Here is a 17,538-nt window from a genome sequence, read left to right as displayed (position 1 = left end):
CATTCTCCAGCATTCTTCATACCAGTGTTTCCCAACCAGTGTGCCTCCAGCTGTTGCAAAACTACAACTCCCAGCATGCCCGGACAGCCTTTTTTAAAAAAAATTGTATAGTAAATTCCTAATATATTTTGTGAATCAGATAAGACCTCTTAGGCTGGGTTCACGCTACAGAATTTCCGAGCGGAATTCTATTTTGAAATTCTGGTTCAGCAGAATCCCAATTGCCGTCAATGGGATTCCACTGCATAATCCACACTATGGAATATTCCGCCACAGAAAGCATAAGATTGATCTTGTTCTTTCTTTAGACAGAATCTGCACAGAAGACATTGCTTTCGATGGGGACAACAATCTCTACGTGGTCCCAGCACCGACCGATTCAGTTTGGCGCCGGCCGCACTTTTTCAAGCCGGAGATTCTGCAGTGTGAACCCAGCCTTATCGCTGTCGCTGAATGGAAATAATCTAGGCTCATATCCAGAGGATAAAATATATATCCTGAGTCCTGTTCACATAGCTTGATGGGTTTGTTACAGTGTATCCATCTAGACAGGAGCTAGAGTTTCTTGCCTGCACTAAGATGCAGTAACAAACCCTCAGCTGTACAGGCTGGATTAGGTCAGAGCAATTAACAGCACAAAAAGTATCATTCTTGGACACAAAACCTGAAAATCAATCAACATTAAGAAGGGGGGGGAGGGGAATTTATTACTAGTCCAGATTTTTGCGCAGCATGAAACACTGGTGCACTGGTGTGCACTTTCTTTACAGTTGCAGCGCCAAATTTTGCACTCGTCACTTTTTTTTTTTTTTATAAAATTATGCAAATAACAGGAAGCCCCAAGATAATGTAAAATTACAACACCAGCCGATCACTAGATAGCATTTGCGTAAATTCAGCACATCAACCAGTGCATCTGCTAACCTCGCCCCCTGGGACGGCACAGCAGGTAAAATGACAAAGACATAAAAATAGGAGAAAATAAGATAAAAAATGTTGGCGTGAAATAAAAACATGCTACGCACACATATCTGCAGTCACCTTCATATAGAGACTTTGCATAGGAACTTGAAATCCTAGAAAATAAATCACATGATGTGACTTACAGAAATGTATCGAAAGCCAATATATATAAAAATGTATCGAAAGTCAATATATCGAAAGACAGTGTATTGAAATGTATCAAAAGCCAATGTATCGAAATGCAATGCATTGAAAGTCGGGGGGGGGGGGGGGGGGAATTACGAGATTTCCCCTATGATGTCACAGGACTGCAAAGTGCGCATCTTTAACTCCAAATCTGGAGCAAAATAAAAACATGCAGCACATGCAAATTTGCAGGTGCACGCCACTGCGACTCCTCTTCCTTTGCCTCTTTGCCTGTGTAGGTGTCTGTCCTTTCCTGCAGTTCTGTCTTTATAGTCATGAACTAGGAAGCTGTGGATGAACATCGCTATAAGAGATTGTGTTCTGCGCCGCTTATAAGCGTCTGTAATCGATGAGCCCGCCCGTGCAAGCTCTTGACTATGTTCTTGTCTTTGAATGCAGAGAAGCTGGAAGGCGAGAAGCTGAACGTGGCCGAAGTCACCCAATCCGAAATTGCTCAGAAGCAGAAGCTGCAAACAGTCTTGGAGAAGATCAATGAGACCCTGAAACTTCCTCCGAGAAGCATTAAGTGGAATGTGGACTGTGAGTTCTCACTACATCTCCTCTCAACTACTTAATAAAAACCACTTTGCTGTAGCGCCGCAAAATTATTGATACCGAACACGGGGATCGATGCCTTACATCTGCTTCACGATGCTTTACAAATAACCAGTCTCCTGTTTCGTGTTATAAACTATGTTTTCTAATCTGTGGACCTCCAGTTGTTGCAAAACTACAACTTCCAGCATGCCCGGACAGCCGTTGGCTGTCCGGGCATGCTGGGAGTTGTAGTTTTGCAACAGCTGAAGGTCCACAGTTTGGAGATCTAGGTTCTAGACTTAAAAGGCGTCTATACTGCATTAACAATATAGCAGTTTTGCAGATATTGCTAGACTTTGTGTCTCAGTGGTTACAGACTACAAAGCCCTGTGTAGTCAGATCCTGCAGTCATGAGTTAAATTCTATTTCTGCTCAACTATCTGCAAGAGAAGACTGCTCTGGGTTTGTTTGTGGTCTGTAACCTTGGAGACACATAGGTGTACAAGAGACTTTTAGTCAATAATATTTTTTAAATTATAGATGAACCGGAGGAAAAAAATTTTGTATTTTTTTTTTTTTTTTTTTAAAGAGTATACACACTTCATATAGCACCACACTTGGCCAGGGTTGTGGCTGGTATTTCATCAGGGGGGACTAAAACTGGGATCTGAGAAAATAAATAAATAAAAAGATAAGCAGAAGTTAGAGGCCAAGAATAATTAGTAAAAAATAGAGCCACTTGCTACTACCCTTGGCCTAGATGAAGGGGGGGACGGGGGGGGGACAACCTCCTCAATTGTATCCATGTTTACAGAGAAGTGCATAAAAAGTTCTACCATACCAGTATTTTCTAAGCAGTGTGCTTCTAGCTGTTGCAAAACTAAAACTCCCAGCATGCCAAGACAGCCAAAGGCTGGGAGTTGTAGTTTTCCAACAGCCGAAGACACCCTAGTTGGTAAACACTGGTCTGTGTGTATGATATGTACAAGTGCATATGGGGATTTGCTCCAAACAGAATGCAGCCATATGGCCCCAATACACAGTAGAGCAACAAGAGTGCCTCCGCCTGTTCCAAAACTAAAACTCCCAGCATGCCCAGACAGCCAAAGGCTGTCTGGGCATACTGAGAGCTGTAGTTTAGCAACAGCTGGAGGCATACTGCTTTGAAAACACTGTACTATACCTATAGCTACATTATGCACATCATTCATGTATCAGAGTTCTTCAACTTTACGTAACCTATCATTTATTTTTTTTTATATTGCAGCCGTTCATGCCAAATCCGTAGTAGCCATCCTCCATCTTTTGGTTGCCTTATCTCAGTATTTCCGGGCCCCTATTAGGCTTCCCGATCATGTGTCAATACAAGTGGTCGTGGTACAGGTAGGCAAGATATGATACAACTGTCTGCTTCCCGGCATAAAATGTGTTACATTGTATCTATGATAACATGTATGCGTTTCCTAGTGATTCCTCTGTGTGCACCAGTCACCTTCAAATAGAGATTTTACGTAGATACTTAAAATCCTAGTAAATAATCATGTGATGTAATGTCCAGAAATGTATTGAAAGTCCAATGTATCGGAATCCAATGTATCGATATATATAGAAATGTATCAAAAGCCAATGCATGAAAAGGTATCGAAAGCCAATGACTGAAAATGTATCAAAAATCGTAAAAACAGAAAGTGTGCATGCCCCCTGTGATGTCACAAGGCTGCACTGTTCACATCTCCACCTCCGGGATGGGCACCCCCTTGTGACTTGCTCTAACAATCCTAAAATCGGATTAGTCCCTCTAATGGGGCTGTTTGTAAGCCTTTCTGACACATAATAAATAGTTGTCATATGGATAATGGGCCACAGAACACATTATGCAGCAAATTCAATTTACTACAAAGTATAACCTTGTCTGCACGAGGGGGCATGTTGTGTTGTGTTTTGTTTCACTATAAATTGACAAAAAAAAAAACCATATTGTGAAAATTAGGGTTTGAAAAGCCCAAAATGCAAAAAAATGACAGTCACCCCATTCTATACAGTTGTAAAGAATTTTGTGTTGCTGTTTCTTAGTTCTGTCTGAGCTGAGCGATAACCAACATGGCCGCCACTGTAGCTCTTCTACTTTTTTTTTATTCTGTCTATTAATTCTGACCCAATGGTTGTGTTTCTTTGGTTTCAGAAGCTGGACGGTATGCTGCAGTCTCGCCAAATTCAGGAGGAAATAACCGGTGACACAGAGTATGTGATGGGCTTATCTGTCTACTGGTTCATAATGCGGAACAGATGCATATAAGGAAAATTGCTGATATAAGTGAAGTTAAAGGGGGACTCCATAGGAGGAAAAAAATTATTCAAATCAACTGGTACCAGAAATTGGTGCCTGTAAATAATGTCTATTTGAAGAATTCTAGTACTCGTCAGCTGCTGTATGTCCTGTGGGAAGTCATGTAGTTTTTCCAGTACTAATCAGCTATTGTATGTCCTGGAGGAAGTCATGTAGTCTCTCCAGTACTTAGCTGCTGTATGTCCTGGAGGAGTCATTTAGTCTTTCCAGTCAGACACAGTGAGTCTGCTGCCACCTCTGTCCGTGTCAGGAACTGTCCAGAACAGGAGTAAATTCCCATAGCAAACCTCTCCTGCTCTTGACAGTTCCTGACATGGACAGAGGTGTCAGCAGAGAGCACTGTGTCTGACTAGAAAGAATAGATAACTTCCTCAAGGACATACAGCAGCTGATCAGTACTAGAAAGACTACATGACTTCCTCCAGGACATACAGCAGCTGATCAGTACTGGAAAGACTACATGACTTCCTCCAGGACATACAGCAGCTGATAAATACTGGAAAGACTACATGACTCCTCCAGGACATACAGCAGCTGCTAAGTACTGGAAAGACAACATGACTCCTCCAGGACATACAGCAGCTGATAAGTACTGGAAAGACTACATGACTCCTCCAGGACATACAGCAGCTGATAAAGTACTGGAAAGACTACATGACTTCCTCCAGGACATACAGCAGCTGATCAGTACTGGAAAGACTACATGACTTCCTCCAGGACATACAGCAGCTGATCAGTACTGGAAAGACTACATGACTCCTCCAGGATATACAGCAGCTGATAATGTTTTCCTTATGATTTTGCCCATTGGAATGGGAATGCTGCGACTCGAGTGCCATGAACTTGACTACTATGAAATATATTATTATTGTACTATTAAATACATTTCTTTATAACTAATGTACAATTTTGTATTTTTATTTCCCCAGGGCCTTATCAGGAAGACATGGTGAGTGCACTAGGTGTTAAATTATTGGTGAATTTTCATTGTATTTAATAACTTAGAAATACTATATACAGACACAGTATAATTTCAAAACAATCCGGCAGACTCTTGATACATTTTATCTGTATTGATACATTGTAGCAAAATATCAGGACAGCAAAAAAAGATTTGTGGTTCGACTGGATACAATAGTAACTAATCCTTATCTGTGATCAGTATAGACCAGCAACCTCCAAACTGTGGCCCTCCTGATGTTGCAAAACTACAACTCCCAGCATGCCTGGACAGCTGTTGTCTGTCTGGGCCTGCTGGGAGTTATAGTTTTGTAAAATCTGGAGGGCCATAGTTTGGAGATCATTGGTATAGATGTTCAGCCATTGGATAAAAGCAAGAATGTTTTCTTCCACTAAAAGCAAGCAGAGATCTTGACAATAAAGTCCCAGCATTAATTCCAAGTTACTAATTATGTTTTTTTTTAAATAACTTTTCGTAGAGAGAGACGCCTTTGATACACTGTTCGACCATGCGCCCGATAAACTTAATGTGGTGAAAAAGGTAAGTTTTTGGGGGGCAAGAAACTTGTTACTGCTAGACTCAGGCACTGTTCCTTTAAGAAATGAAATCAAATTATGAGTTTGATCTTTTGAATTGAAGTCACATGACAGAATGTCTATATAGATTAAAAGGGGTATTCCAGAGAAAACAAAAGTTTTTAAAATTAACTTGTGCCAGAAAGTTATACAGAATTGTAAATTACTTCTGTGTAAAAATCTTAATCTTTCCAGTACTTATCAGCTGCAGTATGTCGTGGAAGAAGTCATGTAGTCTTTCCATTTAGACACTGTTCTCTCTACTGCCACCTCTGTCCATGTGAGGAACTGTCCAGAGCAGGAGCAAATCCCCATAGCAAACCTCTTATGCTTTGCACAGTTCCTGACATGGACAAAGGTGGCAGTAGAGAGCACTGTGGTCAGACTGTAAAGACTACTTGAGTTCCTCCAAGACATACTGCAGCTAATAAGTACTGGAAGGCTTTAGATTTTTACATGGAAGTCATTTACAAATCTGTATAACTTTTTGCCACCAATTGATTTGAAAAAAAAAAATAAAATAAAAATCATGTTTCCATGGCAACCCCAGAGCACACAGTAACATCAGCAAGTGAGAAAAGCATAACAAGCCTTCACTTGCCAGAAAATGCTGGGAGTTGTAGTTTTGCTGCACCAGGTGTGTGGCAGGTTGTCATTTGTTGCTCCGAATGTTAAATCATTGTTTCTTTTTGTAATTTTCAGACTTTGATAACTTTTGTTAATAAACACCTAAATAAACTAAACCTGGAAGTGACGGAGCTGGAGACACAGGTAGGGAATCATTATTTCTACTGTTGTTTTAAGTATAATTTGCAGTTTTCTGCCTGTCCCAGATTGTTAATAATATAATTTAAAAATGTACTAGATTTTCTTAATTTTTCATTGATGTTTGACTTTCTGGATATAGCCAGCAGTGTAAAGTATCGGAGGTTTCCATTCTTGTCTTCATGGCTACGCTGAGGGTCAAGTCAAAATGGATATATGTAAATACTCTTTCTGCTGTAGTGCACACCAGGTATGTGTACACACTATAATATAGGCATGAAATGTAGAACTAAGTGCAGTAAAAAAAAGTAGCAGAACCAAGTTCAGTAAATAAATACAGTACCAGAACATAGCTCAGCAAATAAACAGCTCCAAAACCAGTACTAGAACTAAGTTCAGTACAACAATAAAGTATCATAACCAAGCTACCGTAAGTACAGAACCAGGACCAAACTTTTACATAATTACAAAACCTGCACAGAGTATATTACTTATTCAATTTAGATTAGTATTGACCTACAGGAGAAAGGTAACCTCTTTATACCATACAGTATAAAGTAGAGATTTTTATGTGTCCCTTAAAGGGGTACTCCCCTGCTCAGTGTTTGGAGCAAACCGTTCCGAACGCTGGAGCTGGGTGCTTGTGACGTCATAGCCCCCACATGACGTTACGCCCCGCCCCCTCAATGCAAGTCTATGGGAGGGGGCGTCACAGCCATCACACCCCCTCCCATAGACTTGCATTGACGGGGCGGGACTATGACGTCATGAGCTCCCGTCGCCGGCTCCGGCGTTCAGAACAGTTTGTTGCAAATGCTGAGCAGCGGAGTATCCCTTTAATAAAAACCTCCATTCTTTACACTGCAGGGTGCATTCAGAATGCTAGGAAAACACTGCAAAATAGAAGCAACGTTTATATTACAAAGTGACTTAGTTTCTTATCTTATGACTGATCCATCCCGTAACTTTTGCGTTTCTGAAGTTTGCAGATGGCGTCTATCTCGTACTACTGATGGGTCTTTTGGAAGGATATTTTGTGCCCCTCCACAATTTCTTCCTGACTCCGGACAGCTTTGAGCAAAAGGTAATCCTACGACAGTTTATTAATAGGGACCTTGTTTATATGCGCCACAAGGGCAGGCATACTGACAAAAACTATAGGAACCCTAAACATCCTCTGAATTAATATTTGATATGTTTGCATGAGTCCAAATAAATGTAATTCACTCCTATATATTCCTCCAGTATGATGAGAGAATAGTATGTTGCATCATATGTGTGTGTGTATTCAGCATTGTTTCACAACCAGTGTGCCTCAGCTGTTGCAAAACTACAACTCCCAGCATGCCCAGACAGTCTTTGGCTGTCCGGGCATGCTGGGAGTTGTAGTTTTGCCACAACTGGAGGCAATCTGGTTGGGAAACACTGTTCTTTGTGTATAACAGCCTCTCGACTCTCCGTTGACTCTGGATGTCAGAGGAGAGAAGTATCGGGCAAGTGTCCCCCTGCAGAATACATGTGCTAGTGTATACAAGGATAGGGAATGCATGCTGGGATTTGTAGTTTTGAAACAGCTGGATGCACCCTGGTTGGGAAACACTGGTATATACAGTATATATGTGTGTGCACTTACCAGGTGTAAGGTTATGTGTGCATTGCGGTGGGCGTGATTATTGCTTCCCCTTCCTGTATTAGCTTCCTAGTGTTATGTTGTCGCAGACGTTTCTGTTGTGCCGCCGCTTGATTTAATGTGTAACAAACATGTTGAGTATAACATCTGCCATCGGGTTTCTGAGGGGATTGTCTTGGCAGAAAAGGAACTGTAGAGGATCTGCTACAGCGATACAGGCGGATGGTCTGACACGTATCGTGGTAACAGTGGTGACCTGGGCAGCCAAGTGTTAAGTGATATGTGTAACCAGTCCTCATGGTGCTGACTCTGGACCATGTCCATCAGCGGAGATAAGGATTACTAATATTGCATATATTAAAGAGGAAAATAAATCCTATAATATATTTAGTAGTTTAAGGAGAATTAACCGCTGCCAGACCCTTCTGTCCACTCCAAATCACTCAGTCCCTTTCATACTTCTCTGTCCCCTCCTCCTGACCCCTCCTTCAGAATCCTTTGTCCTTCTCCAGATTGCTTTGTCCCACTCCTCCAGACTCCTTTCTCTGACCTTTTTCAGTCATCTGACCTCAAGACTCCTCTGACTGCCTCAAGACTCCTCTGTCTCCTCCTCCAGACTCCTCTGTCACCTTCTCCAGACCCCTTTGTTCCCACCCTCCAGACTCCTGTCCCCTCCCTCCAGACTTTTCTGCCCCTTCTTCAGACTCCTCTCTCCTCTTCTCCAGACACCTCTGCTCCCCCCCCCCAAGACTTCTGTCTTCCTCGTCCAGACTCATCTGTCCCCTCCCCCAGACCCCTTTGTCCACCACCTCCAGACTCATCTGTCCCCTCCCCTCCCCCAGACCCCTTTTTCCACCACCTCCAGACCCCTCTGACCACTTGTAGACTCCTCTAGATCCCATAAGATTGACACAGTCCTCTTAAATACTACTGTACTCCTGGACGGGATCCTACTCCTTCTTCTGAATAATGAGTCTATGACCTCCCACAAGATCAGCACACTACCCTACTTACTCTGTGCTTATATGTGTATTAAGATCCTTAGTCTTTATGTCCATTTACTTTTTTTTCCAGGTGTTAAACGTATCTTTTGCTTTTGAACTGATGCAAGATGGTGGCCTAGAGAAGCCCAAACCGAGGCCTGAAGGTTAGTTGTGTCTTTGTGGTATATGTGGTCATTATCGTCCTCTGTGCTGATGGTTTCTGACCCTGTGATTTTCTGTTTTACCCTCAGACATTGTCAACTGTGACTTGAAGTCGACCCTCCGCGTCCTGTACAATCTGTTCACCAAATATCGCAGTGTGGAATAACACCGCGCCACCACCGGAGAAACACGTCTGGAAAATAAGCCTAAAAACCTTTACAACCATTAACTATTTTTTTTATTTTATGCTGAAAAAAAGGGAACATTTTAGATGTTTTTGGATTATTTTTAGGACTCTTTAGTATTGGGTTCAGCTGGGACCACAATCCAGGTAATGGGGAAGTGGTAACCTTTACCACCTATTCCTATCATGGACAGGTACATTAACCATTGTGTAACCTTCATATGTAGTCAGGAGTTGGTGCCTGTCATCATTTTATATGCAGACTCTGCCCTTCATTTAAAGGGCATCTCCACCCATATTTCCCTTTTCCTTCCAATTTCTTAAACATTCTGCTTTGTCATGGTTATTTCTGTTCCTTAGAATGTGGGTAACCACATATATAGCTATGTTAGTATTGGGAAATATCACTCAACTTTTCCAGGCTTCTGACTGGTAAATCTTTCCTGGATGTGCAGTAAAAACACACAATTTTCTTATAGCTAGATAAACATTTGGGTGCAGTTCATGGGTCTGAGTAACAATCCTTGTAAGAGCTTCTGTTACAGGAATATGGGAATTTACCCAGCTTTCCCAGGCTCATGAATGGTCATTTGTGTCTAGTTATGCAGTAAAAAACAACTTTTCTCTTTATAGCTGTATGATCAATTGTTTTTTCTGGTTCAGGAGTCTAGAAAAGCTGACTGATGACCTGTGTTTTTTGGGCCATATTGATTGCCACCCAGCTTTTGAATGCTAAATGTGATCCAGTTATGCTGTAAAAAAAAAAAAAAACTACTTTACCCTTATATCTGTATAATCAGATTTTGTAGTTATGGGGTCTAGGAAATCTGGGTGACAATATGGCTGTTTTTCATCTATACTGGTTGTCACCCAACATTTCCAGGCTCTTGAATGGTAAATGTGGTCTAGTTATGCAGAAAAAAGAACCAACTTTTCCTTTATATGGGATTATTTAGATCTAGGAAAGCTAGATGAAAGCTGGATGACAATGTGGCTGTTTTATTTTTATTTATTATTATTATTTTTTTTTAGATATATTGGTTGTCATCCAACTTTTCCAGGCTCCTGAATGCTAAATCTGGTCTAGTTATGAAAAAAAAAAGACTAACTTTTCCCTTATAGCTGTATAATCAGATGACATTGTGGTTCAGGAGTCTAGAAACGCTGAGTGACAACTCTTGTAAGAGCTGTTTTTGCAGCCATTTTGGTTGTCACCCAGCTTTCCCAGCAACACAGCTATAAAAAAAAAAAAAAAGATAATTTTTAACAGGTTGGGGATTTTTCTTTAACTTTAAGGGGGAAAGCTCTTTTATACAGTGCCACTGTTGTATACATTCCTATGAGATGAAGTGAATACTTTGCTTTTATAAATTAGTCCATTAAATTAGCAAAAAAATATTATTTTTTTCAAAGATTATTTTTTTAAACATTTGGTTAAAATCTAAACGTTTGCGCATTATGTTAAAATTGTAAAGGAAAAAAAAAAACATCTAAAAAGTAAGCATACAGTGGGCATTGTTTCCCAACCAGTGTGGCTCCAGCTGTTTCAAAGCTACAACTCCCAGCAGTCAAAAGTGTGGCTCCAGCTGTTGCAAAACTACAAGTCAATGCAGCCAAAGGCTGTCCCGGCATGCTGGGAGGTGTAGTCTTGCAACAGCTGGATGCACCCTGGTTGGGAAACACTGCCCTGTATATTCTGTAAAATTTTAGATAAGGCAATAGATTTGCACAATTTGCAAATGCCAATTGTACAGATTTTTCTTTGCCCCATTTTTGTTACATTTAAGAAAAAAGTGAAACATGGATACAATGTTAAATACAAAAAGGTTTTGGAGAGGCTTTTGTCGGACTAATCACAATAAAGACCCGAGCTGCCCAACTGACACCTATACCCAAGGTGTCTAAAAAAAATGGCTTGAATACAATACAGAATATGGGGCTCAAGGTCACGGATATTGCTCTATATATTATTTATTGTATATAAAAATATAATTTCAACATATTATATTCATAAAGTACATTGTGTCCTGCGACTCACAGGGCCCTTGTGCGTCATCAGGATCACTACACACAAAATAATGATGAAATAGTATTAAATGAAAATGCAATAAAATGGGATAATCAGCCGTGTGTGCCGGAGAAGTGCTGCAGTCCACCAAGTCGGAGCCCACTATTATCAGCGCTGCGATCCATAGAGACGGCAGAGTCTCCAGCTAAGAGAGCCGACACGGGGGCAAAGACCAGCGCCCACTGTTCGGTAAACTCCAATTTGTTTACGATACCGGCTTATGGCACCAGCTATTACGGTATCCTAATAGGACAGGAATCCACATAGAAGTCCTCCTAATTCCACTCCCGGACCGGTGAGCATCTTATCTATGACAAACTGAATACACTGCATCTGGCTGACATTATCATTCATCATATACCTACCAGTCAATACTGTGTCCGAGGACAATAACAGAACTTATTGAGCACTATTATCTCCAACATATATACAAGCCCTTATTGTGTCTGAGGACAATAATGGAACTTATTAAGTATTATTATTCTTATGATGGACTGGTCTGTAGTGATCCTGACGACACACAAGGGCCCTGTCAGTCGCAGGACACAACGTACTTTATGAATATATGTATGTTGAAATTATATATTTATATATAAATAATATATTGATCAATATCCGTGACCTTGAGCCCCATATTTTGTAATGGATACAATGTTATCTATTGTTAACATACATTTCTTTTTCCTATTATTATTATTAGTATTACTACCCACATTCCCATTATCTGTTATCTGTGGGCTCAGTTTCCTGTATGAAAATAATGGATTTTTGAACTGCCCCCACCCGAAAATAATGGATTTTTGAACTGCCCCCACCCCACCTCCTAAATAAATAAAATAATTAACGTTCATTTCAAATTATTATATATGCATATAATGCGTGTGTGTGTATATATATATATACATATACACACACACACACACATTTTATATATAAATATATTTATACACACAAAGCCATATACCGTACTATTTTGACCGCAAAAAAGTAAGTATAGGCGAAAAATGACGGAAAAACTGTCACCAATACAACAACATAAAAAAATTAATAGACACAGTAAATATATTAGATTTTTTCTATCCTGTAGAAAAATTCATATGTAGTGTACAAGGATTCTGGCATCGTTAGATTCCAGGAAAACAACTCAGTCTCGACTCCATTTAACACACAATTTATGGCTTTTTTTTTGCTAATTTCTGCTAATGAATAAGAGCCACAGGTCTGTAATTAACCTGCTGTGAAAATGAAGAGGCTGAAATATATATATATGTATACGAAGAGCGCTCGGCGTGGCGCTAATCTGCCACCGATACACAACAACGCGGACGCATTGTCAGGTGTTTCCGTTCTTTAATCAGGCCTCTATGATATCATGGCGGTCCCTCGCAGGATCCAACAAATGGATTCATTGTAAGCCACGATCCTGTAAGGAGAGGTGCTATATTTACACACTCGCTGCGTGCGAGGAATGTCGTAAACTATTTCAAGAATAATAGAATATACTATATTGCCTATTGTGATAATCGGCCACAGCCTGGCCGGGGGTTCTATAGGCTTTGCCAAGTGACCTTAATTGATTTTCCAGGATTTGTTTTGTAAAACAATTTTACTGTCTCAGCGGTAAAATTATTCTATAAGCTAAAATTATTTCATATTCTATACATTAGTCTTAATATACGATATGTAACTCGCTCTGAGGGTTTTGTCTTTAACAGGAAAAATTCTCTTTCTCCCTAAATACTGACTAGTTGGTGCTGCTAGTATATTGCAAAATTTGTATCATTTCAATGTTATGTATTGTTTTTATTTTGATTATATAGTGCAGTATAGAGAGAATAATGTTAAAGGGGTACTCCGTTGCTCAGCGCGAATGCTGGTGCCAGTAGCTAGTGACGTCATAGCCCCGCCCCCTCAATGCAAGTCTATGGGAGGGGGCGTGATGGCTGTCATGCCACCTCCCATAGAATTGCATTGAGGGGCGGGATGTGACGTCATGAGAGGTGGGGCTATGACATCACGAGCTCCCGGCGCCAGCTTGAACAGTTTGCTCCAAACGCTGAGCAGCGGAGTACCCCTTAAAGGTCTTTGTGTAGCCTTACCTGTTTTTAGGTGATGTGGCAGGCATGGGGTTTTCAGCCATACTGATTTCTATTTTAGCGGTAAAATGAATCCCTAACGCTGCCTACATTTCCCATGAATCATCCTTTTTAGAGATTTTTCGTTTGAGTGTGGAATTATGGTTCTGCCTAGTAAAAATACTAGTACTGGGCTGTTTTAATACATTCCGTTTTGCTGTATTTCTGTCATTATTCCTTTCACACCACTGATTTTGGATGGAAATTGCAATCCCATTGATTTCTATAGGATTCCATCGCTGAGTTCCACCCAAAGAATGAACATGAACATAGCAGCAACAGTATACAGATAGAACTGATTTAACCCTTAAACACACTTTTCAGGATAAGCTGCCCTGTGTGTGTAATTGAGGAGTAGTACTACACATAATATAACATATTGCATTCTTTAGCAATTTCCCCTTTGTAAGCTTCATCTCTAATTTTTAAATTTTCCCTGGATTTGTGTGTGTAGATTAGCTATTATGATGTCTTCATACACTGTACACACTCACCCTTCCCCCAACCATTTTCCATAGACTTCTATGGGCAGCAATGTGGACATTATGTGGCAGTACTGGGCAGTGTAAGCTCTGAATCCAGTACTAGGGTTGGATATTACACTAACTAGAGCTTTCAGCAGCCTCTCTCTGCCCCCTCCCTTCTTCATAGACTTCTTTGGGCAGCCTGTCCTTTGATTCCTCACTAAACTGTTTGGGCATACTGGAAGTTGTAGTTTTGCAACAGCTGGAGGCACCATGGTTGTGAAACACTGGTCTAGACATACTTTAGTAGTTTTTCATAGTGAATGATAAGTTAAGAGGGTATGGGGGAGCAGGAAAGGAGCCTGATAAATTGAGAAAGAAGAATTTTTCTCTGCTAAGATATATTACAAAGTTCGATGAAAGGTTAGTGAACATTTTAAGGTATATCTTGTGTAATGCCCCTTGTATTCTTTGCTGCAGCTCTCTGTATTGACATAGCTTTCTTTTCAAAAACAGCACCACAACTGTCCTCAGGTTGTGTGTGGTATTACAACCCGGCTCCATTCATATCAATGAAACTGAGCGGAAATACCACACGCAAGAACGGCGCTGTTTCTGGAAAAAAACTTTTTCTAATCCTGGATAACCCCTACAAGTTGGTCGTAGACACAATCATAGGTAGACACGCTATTTAGAGAGATAATTGTTGCAATTGATGCAACATATTGAAACTAGCCAAATATGGACAAAGAGTTTCCCATACGGAGCAGACCAGAAAAGCAAAATGTATAAATGTTTCTTTTTTTTCTTTAAAATACAAATTTTGGTCATTTTATACACGGTTCCCTATAACAGCGTACGTTACAATTTTATGGCATGCCATAACAAAAGCTAAGGTGCTATAAAAGCATTATACACTATACTAAACACTACATTTGTATGAGTATTATTAATTTATTCCAGTTAGTATTTTTGCCACTTTTTTTTTTTTATGTTAACGCTACATTGCATGATTTGTTTATTGTACTCACTGTGCACAATGTGGAAGGCTAAATTACAATACAGAACTACTAAGGGATAACCTAAAAAGTGCCCTCATTGATGGTGCATGGTGGGGTTGTTCTACTGTAGTGTTGTCCTAACCTGTGGCTCTCTAGCTGTTGCAAAACTACAACTCCTAGCATGCCCAGACAGCCGAAGGCTGTCTGAGCATGCTGGGAGTTGTAGTTTTTCAACAGCTTGAGAGCCACATGTTGGGGGATACTGTTTTACTGCATAGCTTAAAATGGCTTAGTAACCTGTATTTTGTAGTATATCATGTTTCATTTGTGTAGGATGATTGTATTAGATCTGGTAATGAGGGGGCGCCATTGCATTGGTGCTTATGGGAAAACTGTGCAGATTGCAAAGTGGTAGGAGATGGTAATGCAAATGGGAAAAGTAAGAAATGTCTATTAAAAATTGCAAAACGTTATTTTATTAAACAGAAACATGTATTTTGTTACGTTAGTAAATGCCTCATTGGTAGTTTGCATTGCCAAATGCGGCACTGAACTGCCGCCACGATGTACGTGTCATTTTTTCCTGTTCTGCCTCGCGATCTATATTTTTATGTTGCAGTGCGTAAAAAATGAAGAAAATTATATTTATATCTTAATGTATCACATAATATGCTGCTTTTTTCACTTAAAATAAATGATTTATTCATGACATGTGCAGTGTCTGGTCTTTTAGTTACCTTGCATCATATTTTCCAGTCACATCCAGAGCTGAAATCACAATTCTGCTGCCTGTCATGTAACTAAATCAGATTGCATTTCGGTGTGGGGTGTAAACGGTACATTGACCATAATGCACCACAGAAGAGCCTACTCTAGAACGATGATTTTTGCATTTAGTGTGCACAAATATATCTGTTGCATTGATCTTCTGCGTAAAAAAAATTTGTGTGCAAAACTAAAAATGTGCTAGTATGTTGGTGTGTGAAAGGACTTTGCACGTCTTTTCCCCCATTGCACATCCTCTTAAAAATCCACGCAGATTATGTAGCAGCCACATTTTTTTGTTAAATTAGACACAGAAACCCAGCCAGAAAATATGAGCATATAAATAAAAATTAATATTTCAGAAATTTTCATCTAAATCATAAATCCTTACCACATAAAAAAGATGGTATATCAACTTACCATCACACAACGATTAGGCAGTATTTACTTTACTGCCTATGTATAATCTATAGATCAGAGTTCGCCATTCTGTGGCTCCCCGGCACTTGCAAAAAGAAATACAGCTCCCATCATGCCTGGCATTATGGGCCTTTTAGTTTTGCAACAGCTGGAGAGCCACAAGTTGTAAAAAAAAACACTGATACAGACCAGTGTTCTCCAACCAGCGTGCCTCCAGCTGTTGCAAAATGAACTCCCAGCATGAACCTCTATGGACAGAAAGAAGTACATTATGGGGAAGTACTAAGCAGTGTAAGCTCTGGATCTAGCACTTACTGGAGCTTTCATCATCCTCACTGTGCCCTCTCCCTTCTTCATAGACTTCATTGGGGAGCATGTAATTTGATTCCTCACAGCACAGTTTTTTTTTTGTCTAGACCAGTATTTCCAAAGCAGGGTGCCTCCAGCTGTTGCAAAACTACAACTCCAAGCATGCAAGGACAGCATGGGCATGCTGGAAGTTGTAGTTATGCTATAGCTGAAGGCACAATGGTTAAAAAACGACAATACTGTATTAGAGCAACTATAGGGATGCTAAAAATCCATGCTTCTTGGGGGGTGGTGGGGGTTGTAACATTGCTGCATTCTGTCTAGAAGGCAGGAGGGGGTGATGCTCTGCCTGCAGCAGTAAAGTCAGGTAGCATCGGCAGCGCCACCTTCAAGGCAGACAGGCGTGATCACTAAGGTCAGGTCCGTCCAGCATCCTGACATTGCGCGTGCCTCCATACATCTGCCCGCCTAACATTGTATCACCCCAGTAGTAAGGTGGGGCATGTCACATGGCGGAGGCAATGGGCAGGGTCAAGGGGTGGTAAAATTAACTTTTGCCAGGTAAAATACTTGCACCAGGCCTGCTGTCTAAACCAATGCTCCCCATCTGTGGCTCTCCAGCAGTTGCAAAACTACAACTCTCAGCATGCCTTGACAGCTGTAGTTCTGCTGGAGGCACCCTGCTTGGAAAGCACTGGTCTTGACATGAAAAAAAGAAAAAAAAAAAAAAAAGACTTAGTTGAGTGAGGGATCAAATGATATATGCTGCCCAATGAAGTCTATGAAGAAGGAAAGGGGCAGAGTGAGGATGCTGAAAGCTCTAGTAAGTGTTAAATCTAAACCCAGTGCTATATTCAGAGCTTACACTGCTCAGTACTGCCCCATAATGTACTCCTTGCTGTCCATAGTGGTTCATGCTGGGAGTTGTAGTTTTGCAACAGTTGGAGGCGTCCTGGTTGGGAAACATTGGGCTTTGTTGAGGAGCCATTCAGCTAAAGTGTTAAGGAATGAATGGATACAAGACATTAGAGTCAGGAGGAAGGAGTGTCTGGGCACGAGTACTGGGGTGTAAGTCTATCCAGT

General features: G+C 40.6%; 1 protein-coding gene and 1 long non-coding RNA gene across 4 annotated transcripts in view; one reads left to right on the top strand and one right to left on the bottom strand.

Annotated features, from left to right (window-relative positions):
• PARVA (parvin alpha) overlaps positions 1-15,672 on the top strand; it is a 55,328-nt gene extending 39,656 nt beyond the window's left edge. For both annotated transcript variants that reach the window (XM_056527979.1, XM_056527978.1), the window contains exons 5-13: positions 1,549-1,689; positions 2,954-3,069; positions 3,869-3,927; positions 4,963-4,982; positions 5,473-5,534; positions 6,272-6,340; positions 7,317-7,418; positions 9,039-9,111; positions 9,199-15,672. In XM_056527979.1, the coding sequence (XP_056383954.1) occupies positions 1,549-1,689; positions 2,954-3,069; positions 3,869-3,927; positions 4,963-4,982; positions 5,473-5,534; positions 6,272-6,340; positions 7,317-7,418; positions 9,039-9,111; positions 9,199-9,275 (719 nt within the window). In that variant the 3' untranslated portion in view covers positions 9,276-15,672. The remainder of the gene's footprint in view (positions 1-1,548; positions 1,690-2,953; positions 3,070-3,868; positions 3,928-4,962; positions 4,983-5,472; positions 5,535-6,271; positions 6,341-7,316; positions 7,419-9,038; positions 9,112-9,198) is intronic.
• The window catches only part of LOC130277347 (uncharacterized), a 111,144-nt gene that overhangs the window by 44,756 nt on the left and 48,850 nt on the right, over positions 1-17,538 (bottom strand). Inside the window, exon 3 of one of the 2 annotated variants that reach the window (XR_008845433.1) lies at positions 2,327-2,353. The exons of the other annotated variant lie outside the window; for it this stretch is intronic. This is a non-coding gene — a long non-coding RNA (uncharacterized LOC130277347). Of the gene's footprint in view, positions 1-2,326; positions 2,354-17,538 lie in introns of those variants that run through there. 2 annotated transcript variants of the gene reach the window in all.

The sequence above is a fragment of the Hyla sarda genome, chromosome 6 (assembly GCF_029499605.1).
Source record: "Hyla sarda isolate aHylSar1 chromosome 6, aHylSar1.hap1, whole genome shotgun sequence".
NCBI lineage: Eukaryota > Metazoa > Chordata > Amphibia > Anura > Hylidae > Hyla > Hyla sarda.
Note: the sequence above shows the minus strand (reverse complement) of the source record. Positions and strands in the feature narration are given on the sequence as shown.